The following is a 19,318-nucleotide window of genomic DNA, read 5'->3' as shown; positions in this document are numbered from 1 at the left end:
ACAGTCTTGATGTTTCCTCTGAAGCTGTGCTATAATCAGGACACCACAATTCCCATGTGTGCCTACATGCGGATGAGACTGGGCTTGGGGCAAGCTGTAGTAGCAGTTCTGTCACTGGTCCTCAGCACTTGGTGAGGAGGATATGTACTTGTAGGTGCGCAGAGAGGAAATCTGGCGTCTGTGAATTTCCGAGAAGCCAGGGTCTTGTGCTCAGTATTGGAGAGGGTATTAACGCGCACTCTGGCCGAGGACAAATGTCACCAGTATTGGAGACCTGTGGAATAGATGCCGTGGGTCCCAGGAAATGGGGATTGCATTTGCTGGGACATGAAGCAGAGGGCTGCTCAAACATGATTCTCGCTGACAGATCCTGTCAGGAAAACGTGTCTCGCTGAGTCATACTAGTAGTAGTGATTTTAAGTCTGTACGACTTGAGTAGGATTACACCCATTGAGATCAGCAGCTGTGGACTGTGGTTGGTGCCAAAACCTTCTGTCTGTCTTCCTTTTCTCTTTGATTTGTTTGGTGGGCTTGAGACCCACAGCTCCAGAGGAGGGCGTCCTACTCAGGGTGCCACAGTGGGCTGGCGTCCTGCAAATGGGCTCCAGGAACACCCAGGTACCGCTCCCTCCACCTTGCCTGTCTGGAGCCCCCTCACAGGACACCATTGTGCACATGCAGGTCAGGTGTCATGTTCTCTGGGTGCTGTGAGGTTTGATAGGCCTGGGAGCCTGCTCTGGAGGCCCTTGGTGTGCCTTCCTTCCCCGCCTTCTCCTCTCAGCACTGGCCAGCAAGACCTCCTCCTCAGAAGTCAGCCTGCAGGTTGGCTTGCCCCTGCAAGCCTTTGTCGTCTTCCTTCTTCTTCTTTGTCTTGTTAGTCTTTTCAGAGAAACAAGCCAAATACACTCTTTGCCCTTCTCCACGAGTGGCTTTTCTTAAGCTTTCTGTATAAGCCCCAGCAGCTTATGGAGTTTCTTTTGTAAAGTCCCTGGTGATTGAGAGATTTCAAGCCCATTGTCACTCCTCAGCTTGTGTTTCCTGAAGCCCGGGAAGCTCTTAGCCTCTCCCCTGCTTTCTGGAAGTGTCAGGTTCTTCTGGCCCGCTTCCTCACTCGCTGTTTGTGGCTCCTTCACCACGCTGGTGTCTTCTTCCCACTCACTTACCTGGACCCACCTTTCTTCTTGCCTTGAAGGTGGTTCCTCTTCTGAATCTCAAGGCTCTTCCTGGACTTGTGGTTCTTTGTACGCAGAACCCTCCGCCCTCACCTCTAGTTTACACTCAGCTCTGTTTCATATCCCTCAGGTCCTGGCTCCAGTGATTGCTTTTAATTGTCATTTTTGAGATTGCAAACCGCCCACACACACTCTGTTGCCCATCCCCCTCTGCCCTTGTTTTTCTCTATATTCTGTTTTATCGTGTGTGTATTATCTGTGTGCGCAAGAGGACAGAGATCTTTGCCTGTTTCAGTCACTGTTGTGTTCCCCTCACCTAGAACATGCGGTATGCGCTGGGATGAAATATGGTGGTTTTATTGGTCCCCTCTGTGCGGGTAGCACCAGAACGCTTTTCGGAATCTGTCCTTTTGCTTTGGAGCTGCAGAGCGCCCTCCCCACCTGCCGGCGAGGTACATGCCCTTCTGTAGTTCTTCAGTGTCAAAAGCTGCATTTTTAAAGCCATGGTTTTTTCGTTCCTTTCTCTGGTGCCTGCATTTGCCCCTCAGGAATGTGGAACAACTACTTCCAGATCTACTAGTTTTTCAGTTCATAGAAGCCAGAAGTCCCGAACTCGGGGTGTTTGATCTCGCGTCTGTTTTGTTTTGTTGTTTTGTTTGCCTGCTTGCAGTTATGCCAGTGTTCTCCCGTAGGTCACCTGTTTATAATCCTTGATCTACAGACTGAAAGGACTGGAATTTACAATGAAGCAGTTGCTCTGTGCCAGCTACCAGTTAGTCTCATTTAGTCCTCGCACCAGCCCTCTGGGAGTGTGAATGGGAGTCACATCTTTGTGTGACTCAGATTCCACCAGGGACGCGAAACCCCCATGAATAGTAAAGAACCTGGATTTATCCTGGGAATAAGATTGTACATGACTGTGGAGGAGTCTAGAGAAAGAAGGGCCGAAAGGGGAAGTTGGTGGAGGGGAAGTCACTGACAAGCCATTCTGCGGCCCTGGCCCGGGTGGACAGCAAGACCTGGCAGGAGAATCTGGAAGGTCAGGGACAACCAGCGGCCAGAGCAGGGTTGTGGTAGAGGAGTTTGGCGGGGGCTGTTGCTCCGGCATCTGACTGTGGGTGTTGGCAAGAAGTAAAGCAGACTTGCATTCCAAGTATGTGGGAGAATCAGGGCAAGGTGCAGTCTCCTGGCACCTCTGTCTGTCTTTGTCTCTTGGCTCCTTGAACCACAGCCAGGATAGTGTCTGCTGCTTCTCTCTCTTTCCACGGATCCCACCCAGACTTGGACTGCAGACCCCATAGGGAAGCACTTCTGGCCGAGCCGGGTGGACACGGTAGCAAACCACCACAGTAACCGTTGCCATTTTTCTCAGAGTTGGGACTTCCCCAGTAGGCTCATCTATCATCGGGTATGTGGTGTAGCCCACTGGAAGCCCTGTGCATGCTCAGCAGGGCCTTTCTGCCTACGTTTGCATCCCTCATTTAGTTCTCCGTGTCTGCTTCCAGCCTCGCTTTGTAGTCGCACACGTGAGCCACCCTTCTGTGCATCCCAGGCTGCAGGGAACATGTGTTCCCCGAATGTTCTCATGTGCCTTCTCACCTTGGGACGTGGCTGACGTTCTTCCCTTGCCTGAAATCATCCCCTTCCACTTGCTTCTCCTCTTTTCCCTTTTTCTCACCTTCTGAGTTTTGCCAATCTGCCTTTGGCTGATTCCATTCTCTCTGAAGCACTTCATCATCTCTCATCCCCTGGCCTGGAGCAATGCCTCCCTTTTCTGTATTCCAGCAAACTTGGTTCATACCATCTTCACGGCACTCCGTTTGCCTTAGTGGCTCTCCTCTCTCGCACTCGGCATCCCAAAGCTTGGGAGGCTGGGTGGGTTGCGTCCTTCTGCTGCAGGCTGTTCTCCCACGACTGCTTAGCTGAGACAGCCCGTTTGTCCTGCACACCAGACAGGCACACAATACCCTTCTAGGCCGTGATCATCAGATGTGAGGATTCCTTCTTAGCCTAGTGAGACTCTTAAGCGTTAGCACAGTTGTACGGTAAAGTGGTCGTGTGTTTGGATTTGCTTTGCTAGGATTAAAGCTGTTGTCTCCTCTCAGGATTCATGATATAAAAGTAATAGTTCAGATAAATAAACTTGATTCCATGGTTCTTCAAAACTGTCTCTACTACTTAATCCAGAAGAGAAATACTCAGCTCTTTGCCCTAATTTCATGTAAGCATTTGGCTCCTTGAATTTTCCTCACTTTACCTTTCCATGGGGTGTTTAAGTATGAAGTGGTATAATTTTATTTGTATACCTATTTTTAGTTTCTACTTCATCTCTAGCTATATGATTGTAACCTTCTTACGTTACATATTTCAGAGCATATGGACTCCTTCATATAATTTGGTACATGCAAATAAAGACAGTGCTTAAAATTGGGCCTTAAATCCTTATGGGAGCAGTAAGTTAGCTTACACCTGTTAAACACTGTTAAAATGTAAGTAAGTCCTAGAATCCATGATTAGAGGCAGGAACACCTCCTTCGCCCTGCCCCCAGCCCCCCCACTGCCCCGGGAGCAGTGACGTCTGTTGTTCGAGAGAACCAGCCTTGAGGGTTTCTTCTGTCTATGTGTGGTGTCCTTGGCTGTGGTATTCTGCACACAGGAAAGATCCGTATGACTGGAGCATCTGACCTCAGGTGACAGACTCAGCAGGGCAGTCTTTCTCTTGCTGGTATATGTCTTAGTGTGCCTTGCTGGAAGAGCCTTCAGGACAGAAGGTTCTTTTCATACCTTCTCCAACCAAGGCATAATGAACACAACTTAACCTTCTCTTGATGAATTCAGAAACTTAGGAAAAGCGGTTTTGTATTGTACTTTAACGTAATGATGTGATACTCTTTTTTTTATTTATTTGACCCAAGAATAAAGAAAAGCATGTATTTCAGCGATGAGGAAGAACTGAGTGATTAAAATTATATTATGTAAATATCGTTAAAAAATTTTGTTAAATCTTGGGGTACCCAGTTCAGTTGAAATTAAAGATTACTTTTAGAATTTGAGCATAAAAAACACTTAGTACCAAATAATTTTTTAACTATAAAATAGGTTCATAGAGAATGGAAAGTAATTTTAAAGTATCATGTTTCTGTCTTGCCTTAGCAGAGTAATAAAAATCAAGATTTGCTATTAACAATTAATCTTGAAAACAATTCATTTGAATTAAAAACAAATTTTTTTTTTTAATTTTATTTATTTATTTGACAGACAGATCACAAGTAGGCAGAGAGGCAGGCAGAGAGAGAGGGGAGGAAGCAGGCCCCTCGTGGAGCAGAGAGCCCAATGCGGGGCTCTATCCCAGGATCCTGGGATCATGACCTGAGCCGAAGGCAGAGGCTTTAACCCACTGAGCCACCCAGGCGCCCCTGAATTAAAATAAAAACAAATCTTAATACTATCATAGTACTGCCAAGAAAAAAAACCAATATTAAAAAGATGTGTTTGAGAAGCTCATTATAAAAGTTTATTCATGTATGATTGGTTTACATGAAGACATTTGAAGTAAATTTTATCTTTAAGGCAAGAACTTCATGAGGACTGTGGAAAATGCTGACTGGTTTATCATTGTTAAATGTTAATAAAATTTTTAAGAGAATTTTGTTTTAAAAAGAAAAGGATTTTGTTTACTTGAGAGAGAGCTTGTGCAAGTGGGGGGATGAACAGAGGGAGAGGGACAAGCAGACTCCCCCTGAGCAAGAAAGCCTAAGGTGGGGCTTGACTTCCTCATCCTGAGATCCTAACCTAAGCCTAGTCAGACATTCAACAGACTGAGCCACCTGGGTGACCCTGTAATTATGTAATATTCTTGAAATTTTTTGAAGCTTGTAGGAATCACTGACATAGCCTTATTTAGCCCCTTTTGGTGCTAAATAGAATATGAGTTCCTGTGCCCACTTCTTTATATTTCTTAATTGACTTATTAAGTTGTTACCTATCTTTTCTTGCTCTTTGTATCTGTGTCTAACACTCTCCTAAGTTCATACTCTTAGCCCAGGTTTTTCGAGTTGGTTTTTAAGAATTCTGTGTGAAATGAGAACCTCTTAGGGATAAATGTTGGTAAATGAATTTTAGCTTAAAGCATAGACTTTGCAGTAAGTATTCTTAGCTATTCAGACCTCAGTCTTACTTCGAAAGTTATCATTGTGCAAAGCTGGTGATTTGGGCAAAGTAGAGAGTATTTTTACTTTGAATTGTGCCAGTGTGCTTTAAAGAATCCTAACAAGTAATTTGGAGAGTAACAATTAAATGCCTCTTTTTACCTTTTGGTAGGTTTTTGTTGTTGTTGTTGTTGTTGTTTACGTTTGATTTATTTAAGTAATCTCCACACCCAACGTGGGGCTTGAACTCACAACCCTGAGATCAAGAGTTGTATACTCTTCCAACTGAGCTAGCCAGGCACCCTTACTCTTTGGTAGTTAGTGAGTACATATTATCTGTTGGAGATTTTATATTTAATGATATAATAATACCTAAAGTCCTGGCCAGGTTGTCATGAAATAGAAATTGAAATTGATGGGTCACTCAAGAGGAAGTAAGATTGGTAGTTGTTTAATAGAAATTATTCTAGAAGGTTATAAGTATGTTTTATTTTTCTGTTTTTATTAACTTATGGCTGATGTAGAACTTCCTAGTCTCCTAGTCACTGGGAAAATTCTGAAGTTTAAGTAGTTCTTACTGACATTGACCTTTTCAATGTGATGGCTGCCTTGAGTTTCCTAGAGGGAATGCTCACTTGTCTTCTGCCAGAGAATGCATGAGGACTTTCACAGTAAAAGGGAAGTTGTAGGATGAAGCGTATTATAAACCATCTATTTCCGTAGCAGAAATTTATCAGTAGGCAAAGTCATGATAAATTGGAATAAGTATTTTCATATTGTTTAGACTTGACCAAATAGTGCCAGTGAACATTGTTATTTCTTGTTCCTTTGTGGACAGATACAGACTTTTCAGTTACTGAGGAAAGGAATCACTTTTGTGAGTGTATTGGTTTCCTGCTGCTATTGTAGCATTTTGCTGTGGACTTAGGGTATAAAACAGCGCAAGTCTATTCTCTTCCAGTTCTGGAAGACAGAAGTCTGAACTGCACTTCACAGGGCTGATTCCTTCTAGAGGCTCCAAGGAAGAGTCTGTTCCTTTGCCTCTGCCAACTTCTGGTGGCTGCCGACATTCCTGATGTGTTGCCAAGTCACCCCAGTCTCTACTTCATACTCACATCGCTGCCTCTTTCTGTAATCCCCTTCTACCCCCTTTTTAAGGACACTTGTGGTTGCATTTAGGGGCCAGCCAGATAATCTAAGAAAATCTCCCCCATCTCAAAATCTGTAATCACATTCATGCAAAGTCCCTTCTGCTCTAGGAGGGAACATTGACGTATTCCAGGTATTAGGACATGGACATCTGAACCTTTGCAGGCCATTATTCAGTCTGCCACAGGAAATGGTTTCTCCTCACGTGTCTCTTTCCTGACAGGCTCTTCTCCCCCTGCCCCAACACCATCTCTCCCTCATCCCTTGCTTTCCTTAAGTTTTTTAAGCTGAGTAGTATCTTATCTTACAAGCCTCTAGCTTGTCTCTGTCATTTGTAAAAACTGGTCTTATCTCAGGCAGATGGAACCTTAGTTCATGAGCACTGTACGGTCTTTAAGGGAATGAAATCAGACTGGACGGTGACAGAGTCCTGGATAGGGAGAGTACTAGGTTTCAGTGTCAACTCTTCCATTAAACCATGTAATTTTGAACATGATCCTTAAGCTCCAAAGTCTCTTTTTTCCCATAAGTGAAATATTTCTTAAAGCTTTAAATTATTTTAAATTCTTGTCTTTTTTCTTTTAAATTCTTGTCTTTAAATTCTTTCAAGTTAATATTGAAGGCTAAACACTGAAGACTTTAGTGCCTTCTGGTTATTTTAAAAGTATAATTAATTGTCTTCTAAATTTATTTGACGGATTTCTGGAATTATATAACCATGGCTTTTTTTTTCTCCAGTCATTTATGCTATTTTCCTAGGCATCTGATTTGATGTGTGAAGTATTGTGTGGTTTCGATTAACAGGAGGATCGACTTTTTGTGGCATCGCATCACTGTGTCTGATGGGTAAACTAGAAGAAGTTTTCTCAGAAAAAGAATTGAACCGGATAAAGAGATGGTGTATAATGAGGCAACAAAATGGTTATCATGGAAGACCTAATAAGCCCGTAGACACCTGTTACTCTTTTTGGGTGGGAGCAACTCTAAAGGTAAGAGAAAGAATAAAACTGAGAAACCTATACTTTATTGATACAAACTGTGCTTCAAAAGGTTTGGTCTTTGTAACGTTCATTGAGTGAACTTAGGCTGCAGAGTGTTTTCTGTTGCGCTGGCAAGGCTAATCTCTGTATGGTTTTTCCATAGATTTCACGTATCCGTTGTGCTACTTGAAAATTGCCATTCTTATAAAACTTAAGTGGCCCAGAGCATACATAAGAAAAGATAAGGTTGTAAAAAATCTGACCGGTAGTCAATCCAGAGCAGGGATCTGTCTGAACTTAACAGTAAATACTTTATAGGAAATTAATATTCTTAAAAGATAAACCATGGATATTTCTTTGAAAATAGTTTGTGGTTTTTAATTTTTTTATTGATTTGTTTGCCTAACCCTTCTGAATGACTCAACTGATTGACACATTTGCACATTTCTCTTCATCTCTTACCTTGTGATATGCCCAATTTCATAAGCTTATTAACCACTAAATACCCTCAAGTTTGCTCTGTTTTTTTTTTTTTTAAAGATTTTATTTATTTATTTGACAGAGAGAGATCACAAGTAGGCAGAGAGAGAGAGAGGCGGAAGCAGGCTCCCCACTGAGCAGAGAGCTCGATGCAGGCCTTGATTCCAGGACCCTGAGATCATGACCTGAGCCGAAGGCAGAGGCTTACCACTGAGCCACCCAGGCACCCCTAGTTTGCTCTGTCTTAAAATTGCTTTTCCCTTGGGCACCTGGGTCACTCCTTTTTCACGTCTGAAAAATCAGCCATAATTCCTTGATAACTAAGTATCTAATCAGTGGTTATGTGTATTTCCTTTTGCATCACATCAAGGGGCACATAATCTCCAGTTATCTCTTTTTGTTCAAAGGGCTCCAGAGCTGTCAAACCTGATTTATCCACTATAAAGCCCCCCATCAGCTTTTTATTTTATGATGGCAAAATATACATAATGTATTATTTATCAGTTTAACTCTTTGTAAGTATATAATTCAGTGGTATTAATTACATTCACAATGTTATGTAACCCTCACCACTATGCATACCCCAAATTTCATTGTCCTCAATATAAATTCTCTACTCTTTACTGTTCTCATCTCCCTCTGGCCCCTGGTCATCCCTATTCTGCTTTCTGCCTTTATGGATTTGCTTGTTCTTGCTACATCATATAGGTGGAATCACAATACGTGTCCTTCTATGTCTGGCTTATTTTGCTTTGCATAATGCTTTCAAGGTCCATCCATGTTGTAGCATATATCAAAATTTTATTCCTTTTTATGGCTGAGTAATATGCTTTTGTATGTTTATACCACATTTTGTTTATCCATTTATCTGCTGATGGACACTTGGGTTATTTCCATGTTTTTGCTGTTGTGAATAAGTCAGCTCTGAACATAGGTGTACAAATAACTGAGCTGATATTTTCATTTCTTCTGTATATTTACCTAGAAGTAGAATTCCTGGATGATATGGTAGTTCTTTGTGGAACTTTGTGAAGTACCACTGTGCTTTCTACAATGAGGGTGTGTGCCATTCTACAGTCCTACGGGTGTACCAGGGTTCCAGTTTCTCTATACCCTCAACAACACTCCTTTTCTGTCTGGTTTTAGTTTTTATAATAGCCATCCTAGTGCTATCTCATTGTGGTTTTGATTTGCATTTCCCTAATGATTAGTGATACTGAACATCTTCTGATGTGCTTATTGGCCATTTCTGTATCTTTGGAGAAGTGTCAATTCAGGTTCTTCACCCACTTTTTTATTGTGTTTTTTGTTCTTCAAGTGTTCTGGATATTAATTCCTTATCAAGATCTATGGTATGCAAATAAATTTTCCTATTCTGTGGTTGTCTCTCTGTTGGTAATGTCCTTTGATATACAAAAGTTTTTAATTGTGATCAAGTCTAGTTTATCTGTTTTTTCTTGTTTGCCTGTGCTTTTGATTGTCACAGCTATGAAATCATTGCCAAAGCCAAAAGATTTTCTCTGCTATTTTCTTCCAACAGTTTTATAGTTTTAGCTCTTGAGTTTAGGTCTTTGATTCATTTTGAGTTAATTTTTGTATATGGTGTAAATTAAGGGTTCAGCTTCATCATTTTACATGTGGGTATCCTGGTTTCCTAGGATCATTTGTTGAGAAGACTGTTCTTTGACCTATTAAATGGTATTGGCACCCTTGTGGAAAATCAACTGAACACATATGCATGGGGTATTTTTTTTTTTTAAGATTTTATTTATTTATTTGACAGAGATCACAAGTAGACAGAGAGGCAGGCAGAGAGGGAGGAAGGGAAGCAAGCTCCCCGCTGAGCAGGGAGCCCGATGCAGGACTCGATCCCAGGACCCTGAGATCATGACCCGAGCCAAAGGCAGCGGCTTAACCCACTGAGCCACCCAGGCGCGCAGACATGGGGTATTTTTTTATGGGCTCTCTCTTCTATTCCATTAGCCCATGTGTCTGCCCCCATGCCAGTACCACCCTGTTTTAATTCTTGGCAGCTTTTATAGTAAGTTTCAAAGCCAGGAAGTGTGAGTCCTTCAACTTTGTTCTTTTTCATCATTGTTTGGGCTGCTCAGGCCGCTTGCATTTCATAGGAATTTGAGAATTGGTTTTTCCATTTTTTACAAAAAAGGCTATTACATCGAATCTGAAGATCACTTTGGGTAGTATTGACTTTTAACAGTGTAAGTTCTCCTACAGTGAGCATGGGATGTCTTTCCATTTATTTCAGCATACAAGTCTCTCATGTCTTTGATCAGGTTTATTACTAAATACTTAATTCTTTTATACTCTGTTTTAAATGGAATTGCTTTCTTAATTTCTTTTTTGGTTGTTTGTTGCTGTCGTATAAAAAACTTGAGGTTTTTTTACAGAATCATTCTAGTGGCCATTGAGGTTAACATATGTTTTAATCCATTATATTGTTCTTTTTGATGCTCAGAATATCCCATTTTAAGCCAGTCAAAGCCCCTTCAAGTAGGCTCTTGAGTCTTCTCTTTTCTTTTCTTTTAAAAGATTGTATTTATTTATTTATTTATTTATTTATTTATTTGACAGAGAAAGAGATCACTAGTAGGCAGAGAGACAGGCAGAGAGAGAGGGAGAAGAGGCTCCCCGCCAAGCAGAGAGCCTGGTATCGGTCTCAATCCCAGGACTCTGAGATCATGACCTGAGCCGAAGGCAGAGGCTTAGCCCACTGAGCCACCCAGGTGCCCCTCTTGAGTCTTTTCAATATGACCTTGGTAATCTTTGAGAACTTTCTGAAAACAACCATTTTTACACATTTTAAAAATTCTTAATTCACTATCACCGTACGTTTAACTGATTTTTTTGTTGTTGTTGTTCTTAGAAATATTTTCTATTTTATTTTTTTAACTAAGTCCTGCACCCATCGTGGGGCATGAACTCATGACCTTGAGATCAAGAGTCACATGCTCTACTGACTGAGCCAGCCAGGGACCCCAACTTTCAGTGATTTCTTAACTTCTCTTTAGACATATCTTTGATTCCCAACTACGGAGAATGAAGATTTAACCTCCCTTTTTTCAAGCAGATTGTTACTGGTTATATAGTTTTTAGTTCTGAACTTTTTCTCTTCCTCTTCCACCTTCTAATTCTGTCATATTACCTTTACTTTTATCATGTCAAGTAGCATTTATATTTTATTTAGTAATAATGTTCACATATTTTATGCTTTGCCTGTAAGTTGATTCTAAAATTTAAAAACCAAGAATCAGCACTTACTATGATCATGTAAATACTGTTTATTGCTGAACCAAGTACAGTCTTAAGATTATAGTTTCTTCTTACGTAATGACCCATATGCCACTTGATGGAACATGTTTCTAGCTGATGGATTCTAAAGGGTCTCTCTCCTTTTTATTGTATTGCCAAATTAAAATGAATTAATAAGTTTGTTTCTTATTTGTATGGTAATTCTTTTAGGCTTTGTTTTTCTTTTTGAGAAATAATGCTGCTTTCTTTTTTTTTAAGATTTTATTTAATTTGACAGAGATCACAAGTAGGCAGAGAGGCAGGCAGAGAGAGAGGGGGAAGCAGGATCCCTGCTGAGCAGAGAGCCTGATGTGGGGCTTGATCCCAGGACCCTGGAATCATGACCTGAGCTGAAAGCAGAGGCTTAAACCACTGAGTCACCCAGACGCCTGAAAAATAGTGCTTCTTTAATCATTCGTATCTTCTGTGGCTCTTTGATTCATTAACATACTTTTAACTGCTCTGTGTCTTTTTTTTTTTTTTTAAGATTTTATTTTATTTATTTGACAGCAGAGATCACAAGTGAGCAGAGAAAGAGAGAGGGGGAAGCAGGCTCCCTGCTGATCAGAGAGCCCGATGCGGGGCTCAATCCCAGGACCGTAGGATCATGACCTGAGCCGAAGGCAGAGGCCTCAACCCACCCCTTGACTACTCTCTGTCTTAACAGAAATTTTTTGAACTCTCTTGTCTACTTGTCTTGTTTCACACTCTCCCATACCCCTTTTCATAGTGTGGTTTATCCTTTATTTTTTCCTATTTAATGGGCTCTTGAGAGAGAGAGAATAAATATATATCCTAAATTTTAAAGCTACATAGTTTTTTTTATGCTAAAATTGTATTTGTCTCACCTTTTACCTTTCCTGGTTAAAAAGCTACAATTATTTTTAACTGTTCTCAAATAGAACTGTCTCTAATCATCTTGTTAATAATTTTTGTTGCTCTTTTTTGAAATATTTTTGGTCCAGGTTACTACCGGTCTGTAAGTAATAGTTCAAAGGCCTATCATAAGAATTAAAATATGGGTAGATAAAATTGTCCTTTTTAAAATGACTGATTAAGTTGAACAGTTGACAGAGTTGTGTTTTGAACCAAGCTAAATGTGGTGCAATGAGATTAGTTGGGCGTGGTTCAGAAGAAGGAAATAGTGAGTAGGTTACGTAAAGTAGAGTAGCTGTGATATGGCAAAAATAATAATAATGTGGTTGATTGATTCTTATTGCTGAGGTCTCCAGAGCTTGCTTTGAGAGCCTTAGCTAAAGAAAAGCATATTTAATTGATGTATTACTGAAAATTGAGCCAAAGGTCAATATGAAAGTTTGATGTCAGTAAATTTATATTTGTTCTGTCATTTTAGCTTCTGAAAATTTTTCAGTACACCAACTTTGAGAAAAATAGAAATTACATCTTATCAACTCAAGATCGCCTGGTAGGTGGATTTGCCAAGTGGCCAGATAGTCATCCAGGTAATTTATTTTTTGTATGAATCTAGAACAACTTTATATTGTTTCTTTCTTGAGTAGACTCTCAGGCATCTTTGCAGTAAGGGCATAAGATAGAAAATTAAACTACAGTTGTAAACTTAAAGGATATGTTTTTTGAAAAGGTAAAATTTTTTAAGTTTAGGGGAAGTTTAGCATGTTGAGGGGTATAAAGGAAGGGTTGGATTATCAAGATGTATTTCTATGGTATGCTTTTTTTTCCGTATATTTCGCTTACCCATGTTTTATTTCATTTGAGGCAATGAGGCAGGTGGTTTCAATGGGCCCTGTCCAAAATAGAGAATCATTTGGTCCAGCCAGAATCTTTAGGATTATTACCTGTCACTAGAGCTAAGTAGAATGAGCTACTAAGTCCAGAAGGGAACCTGTTCGTAATTTGTTCAGAAGCCATTAAATAAATTTCTCTAATTCTGAAGGTAGCTGTCTGTCACTGTCCATACCCTTGTTCTCTGAATTTCAGCAGATTCGGGTTGTTGTTTTTTTAGAAGGATACTTTGCCAATCTGAACTCTTATTCACTGTCTACAACTCAGGAGCCAGATAGGTTCAGACAATGTGATATTCATTGTTTTCCAAATTCAGGAATGCCAGAGAAGTAAAGAACAAAAGATTCTTAGATTTAATAAGTATGGTTGATCCTTGAACCACACAGGTTTAAATTGTGCCTATCCACTTATAAATGGATTTTTTCCGATAAATATTATATTATACTATAAATGGATTTTCTCTTCAGTGCTTTTCATTTCTAAAGCCAAAGAATGTTTTTTCCAGTTTTATTAAGAAATCCTTGACATACATCACCGTGTAAGGTAAAAGCACACAGCATGATGGTTTGATGTACATCTGTTGTGAAATGACTACCAGAGTAGGCTCAGCTAGCAACTGTCTCCTCACAGCTATACTGAAGGAAAGAAGGCAGTAGTAAAAGGCAAACAGTTTATTTTTGTGATAAGTCTTAGGATTAACTGTCCTAACATGTTTCCTGTATATCGTACAGCAGGGTGAGTGGTGTCTCATGTTGGATATTACACCTCCAGTACTTACTTATTAGTGGAAGTTTGTTCCTTTTAACCCCCTTCCTCCAGTTCCCCCTCCCCCGACCCTCACCCCCTGCTAAGCACAAGTCCAGGCTCTTTTTTTCTATGAGTTTGGTTTTTTGGTTTTGGTTTTTAGATTCCACATGTAGGTGAGATCACACAGTATTTGTCTTTGCCTGACTTACTTCACTTAGTATCACAACTTCAAGGTCCATCCATGTTGTTGCAAATAGTTGGATTTCCTCATTTTTATGGCCAAATCATGTTCCATTGTGGATGTATCTACCACAGATTCTTTATCTGTGCATTAGTCAGACACTCAGGTTGTTTCTGTATCTTGGCTATTGTACATAATTCCGCTATGAACATGGGGGTATCGATACCAAGTTAGTGTTTTCATTTCCTTTGGGTACATTACTGGATCATATGGTAGTTCTGTGTTTAATTTTTGAGGCTTCTCCAGGCATTTTTCCGTAGGGGCTCTGCCAGTTTACATTCCCGCCAACAGTGCATGAGGGTTTCCTTTCTCCACATAACATGCTGGCATTTGTTATCGCTTGTCCTTTTGAAGATGGCCGTTCTAGCCAGAGTGACGTAGTATCTCCCTGTGGGTTTTTTTTTTTTTTTTTAAGATTTTATTTATTTATTTGACAGAGAGATCACAAGTAGGCAGAGAGGCAGGCAGAGGGGGAAGCAGGCTCCCCAGTGAGCAGAGAGAGCCCGATGCAGGGCTCGATCCCAGGACCCCAAGATCATGACCTGAGCCAAAGGCAGTGGCTTAATCCAGTGAGCCACCCAGAGATGCCCTTTCCCTGTGGTTTTAATTTGCATTTCCCTCATAGTTATTGATGTCCGGCATCTCATCATGGACTGGTTGGCCTTTTGTATATCTTCTTTGGGTTACTTGGGTTTCTTTTTTTCTGTTGAGTTATGGGAGTTCTTTCTAGGTTTTTTTGTTTGTTTGTTAAGTTCTAATTTCTAAAGCAAAATAAAATTTTTAAATTTTACTGTGTGTTACCACAGCTAGAAAAATGTTAGAGCAGTACCTCAAGAACACTGAGAATTGTCTTGATGACATTGTTTTTCATCAGCGCTTGTACTATTTTAACAAATACTGTACTATTTTAACAGATGGGAATAGGGAAATTACAATATCTTGGAAAACTTGTCTGGTATAAACATACTGAAATACATTTTCAGTATTTACAATAGATATTTTTTAAGATTTCTTTATCTTAGCAAGTGTGAGTGGGGGGAGAGGGAAAGAATCTTCAAGCAGACTCCATGCTGAGTGCAGGGACCACGAGGGGCTCGATCTCAGTACCCCCTAGACTTATGACCTGAGCCAAAATCAAGACTCAGATGCTTAACCGACTGAGCCACCCAGGCGCCCCAGAATAAATTTTTTTTTTTTTTAAATTCTTGAAGGTTTTTTCTGGCACTTAGTTGCTAACTTTAACATATATGTAAGTACTTGGATGTAATACTTTTTACAGATACAGTAAAATGTCTTCAGAACCTGTAAACTGCAGAGCATAGAAATTCATAAGTTGAATGTATGTGGAAAGGCCTTTTTAATAGGACCTTTGGGAAAATCATTTTTTAAGAGTTTCTAAAATTAGCGTATTCTTGGTTCTGGTTAGTTTACTAGCAGATTTGACACAAAGTAATTCTTATGTATTTACAGAAGAAACTTAGGAAAATAATGTACTTCTATTATGAAGAAACTATATATTTCAGCATTTGATATGCTTGAATACACCTACAGATAAGGAAGCTTAAAAGAAAAGCTTTGAGCTTTGAAACAATTAAGTTCTGGTTCATTGGCTTTTACAAAAAGCTTTTTGAGGAAAAAAAATGCTTTATTTTTACATTGTGTGGAAAGTAGAAGATCCTATTTATGTTATCCTGGATGGATTTGATTTCTCTTTTAGTTGCATTTTTTCCTAGAAAAGTATCCTCATTTCTAGTCAATAAAATACGTTGCTTTGTACCTTCTGTAATTTTAGAATAACTACAAGGAAAATTTCATAGTACAGAGGAAATCAGATTTATTTTTTGTGGCCTGAAAATGAGAGAAAAGAAACCTAAGCATTCTCTTGAGAGGCCATGAAGGAGGATTGACATGGGCCTCCACTAGTGAGCTAAATTTTTCAGAAATAATCTTCACTAAGCACAACTGTCTGTCCCTCTGTTTTGAAAAGTAGATAGATGATGGTCATGTAAGTAAAACTTTCTAATTTTCCTGACAAAGTTTAAGTCAGTAATGTGTTCTGAACTTCAGTAGCTCTTGAGGCCATAAATGATGGCCAGCACCAAAAAAAAATGCTTGATGGCTACAAAATATATTTTTTTGTAGTATACCCATAATGGCAGAGCTCTGAGCTCTTCAGAGTCCATATAGGGCTGTCCAGCAGGCAGCAGCCATGTGATTCTTGTGGCCACTTGAGTGGAAGAGGGTCACTGCCCCCTGAAATATGGGGAACAGTAGTGAGGCCAGTATAGAAGAAAGGTTATGGTATTTATAACCACAGAGAATGTGAGTTTGTTTTTACTGTCAGGTCAGACATTTTTTGGATGACTGACATTCCCCTAAATAGGAAAACTAAATTTGGTACAGCATTCCATAACAGATTATTCTGTTTAGGCATCTTTCACCGAATACAGTAGTGAGGTAGTATTGGTCATGGAAATGTCAGAGGTAAAATTTAGTGGGAAGGAGTATTGTTACTTAGAGTCAGAGGTTTATTTTCATTTTTCAGGAAAATTTTTCCTTTTAAGATACAGAGCTAAAGCCTCTTGTTTCTGTATTGTGTAGTAAGCAAAGGGGAAACATCCGAAGTGAGAAGTCTTGTATTACTGCTACTCTACTTTGTTTTTTAATCACAGAGGATGTTGAGAATGTCACCTTTTCATTTGAGAACTGTTTTCCTTTGTTAATGATATTTGCTTGGATAAAATATCTGATTTTGATCACCTGTTGTTGTTTTTTTTTTTTTTTTAATTGGTGTTTTGAGACTTTGAGAAAGCACGTGTTTCAAAACCTGTATTTAACATTTTTCTAAATTTAATTTTAATGTGGTGAATAGATATGTAGCTTGGTACTTTGCAGCATGTACAAATAAGAATGTGTATTATGATAAAAAAAAAATACCTCATTTTCAGATGCTTTGCATGCATACTTTGGGATCTGTGGCCTGTCACTAATGGAGGAAAGTGGAATTTGTAAAGTTCATCCTGCCCTGAATGTAAGCACACGGACTTCTGAACGCCTTCGAGATCTCCATCAGAGCTGGAAAACCAAGGACTCTAAACAGTCCCCAGAGAATGTGCACATCTCCACATGACTGACTTCACTTAGCTTGGGAGGGTGGGGGGGATTTGTAGCATAACTGTAGCTCAAGGTTAAAAGCCATGTATAACCAAGTGTGCTCTTTTTTTAAGAGGTAGTCTCACAATCAAATCTTGTGCCGATGTCACTTTGGAATATGGTCTTGAGCCAGTAGCCTTTGTACTGGGTTTCAAGAAAATCTTTGTTGAAGTTGGAACCACAGTGGACTCTGTTGTGGTTCTTAAATGTTTATACTGTATTTCTAAGAAGTTCTTTGAGGCAAATTAACTATATGTATGTAGGTTATCTTTTTAAAAAACTCTTCAGTACAAATTGTATCATACTATAAAATGGACACAAATCTTCAAAACAAGTTTACAGTTCACTTAGCATTGATAATCTTTGGGTGAACACTTAGGGATCATTTAAAAAGCTTAATAGCTGATGGTAGAAAATTGCTTTAATGAATTAAGTATCTAGGATTCTTCTTTGAAAACAGATGGTTCCATAATTTTTAAAAAGAAGAATGACTTATTTTGGCTTATTAAGTGTGCCAGTTAAACTTATGTGGCCTATATAAGTGAAATTAACTTCATAGCAAGGATGAATAGGCATAACTAATACAGTAATTTTCTAAAAGGACATTGATTTAAGAAGACTATTATGTGATTGAGGAAAAAATAATTTAACTGTATATGATTATGAATGAGAAAGTTTTGTGCTGTGTGGGTCACTTATTTAGATGTTGTAAGGGTGAATAACAGCTGTGTCTGATTTTTTAATTTCATTAGTTGCTTTTTCTTCTTTCTGGGGAGAAAATAGTCACCTAGAAGGAAAGAGACATTGAGTGGTTTGGTTTATTTTTCTGAAATATGTGATATTGTAAATTATACTTGTACTTTTATAAGGGAGTTATTTTTAGCCATTTGGTTTTTTTTAGTTTGTTGTGTCCAATGTGTTAGTGGTTCTGATTTCAAAATGACAATTTTCTAATTTTTTCAAAATAAGTAAAACTCTCAGTAAAAAAAACAAAACTACTAAAGTAAATTTAATGGTGCAGCTCCATACATGGTCATTTATATTTTTATATTTTCAGGTAAATGGAAGGGAAGTGTTCTGTTAGGTGTTAAAGGGTGTCACTTTTGTTCTTTTTGTTTTGTTTGGTCTGTGAACTAGCTAATTATAAAGGAAATAGTGTAAAAACTCATCTTCATTAGTAACCAATTTATCAGTAAATCACATCCATCACTGCTGTTGAATGTCGTTCAGAGATGTGAGACAAGTACTGAAATGGAGAAGAAAACCTCTTCACTGCTGGAGCTGGGTTAAAGTTAAAAGGCTTGGTGATAATAAATGTGGAACTATTCTACAACTCTGAGTGTAAAAACTAAATTACTAGTATAATTGTTTAGGAATTATAATATATAAATTTTAATTTCTTTACTAAATTTTAGGGGGAAATGCCCTTAAATAATGATCCTTCCAAAGGAAAATCTGGTATGTGCTTGGGAAAAGATTCATTTGTTGTTGGATCCTTAGTTTTAAAACTCCTCTTGTCAGAGTCAACTTTATTATTTTTTTGATTAGAAATAAAATCCGTTTTCTGATTGTGGGGAAAATATAAGCTTAACAGCAGATGTTATCTTTCAGCCAGTTATTTCAGTTGCTTCTATTTAAATCCTGGCAAATTAAGACATCCCTGTCTCAAACTAAGTCACTTCCTAGACTTTGGGAGTTAAAATAGCCTGTATGGAATGGCTTTAGAGCTATTATAAAAAACCCAGTTTGTTTTTCTTGAATTGCCACTAGCAGTTAGAAGAAAGTTAGTAATAATAGTAACCATATCCGCAAACGGAAGAGAATTCCAAGTTTAAAAGTACTTCATAGAACTATTTCTTTTTAAGATTTTATTTATTTTATTGACACAGAGAGAGAGATCACAAGTAGGCAGAGAGGCAGGCAGAGAGAGGGGGGAAGCAGGTTCCCTGCTGAGCAGAGAGCCGGAGGCCAGGCTCCATCCCAGGACCCTGAGATCATGACCTGAGCCGAAGGCAGAAGCTTAACCTACTGAGCCACCCAGGCGCCCCATTTCATGGAACTATTAAGAAATATTTCCTAACTCCTATAACTTAATAGTATAAGACTATAAATTACAATATGATTCAAATTGGTACACATGTAAGGGGCCTTTTTATGAAATCTTGTGGCCTAGTT

General features: G+C 39.1%; 1 protein-coding gene across 2 annotated transcripts in view; it reads left to right on the top strand.

The window, feature by feature from the left end:
* Positions 1 to 18,712, top strand: part of PGGT1B (protein geranylgeranyltransferase type I subunit beta) — a 47,020-nt gene extending 28,308 nt beyond the window's left edge. The window contains exons 6-8 of one of the 2 annotated variants that reach the window (XM_032335389.1): positions 7,274 to 7,458; positions 12,593 to 12,701; positions 16,939 to 18,712. In XM_032335389.1, the coding sequence (XP_032191280.1) occupies positions 7,274 to 7,458; positions 12,593 to 12,701; positions 16,939 to 17,120 (476 nt within the window). In that variant the 3' untranslated portion in view covers positions 17,121 to 18,712. The remainder of the gene's footprint in view (positions 1 to 7,273; positions 7,459 to 12,592; positions 12,702 to 16,938) is intronic. The other variant, XM_032335390.1, reaches the window with a different exon arrangement.
* The last annotated feature ends 606 nt before the right edge of the window (positions 18,713 to 19,318 follow it).

Source organism: Mustela erminea, chromosome 3, assembly GCF_009829155.1.
Source record: "Mustela erminea isolate mMusErm1 chromosome 3, mMusErm1.Pri, whole genome shotgun sequence".
NCBI lineage: Eukaryota > Metazoa > Chordata > Mammalia > Carnivora > Mustelidae > Mustela > Mustela erminea.
This window is presented reverse-complemented; position numbering and strand designations above follow the sequence as displayed.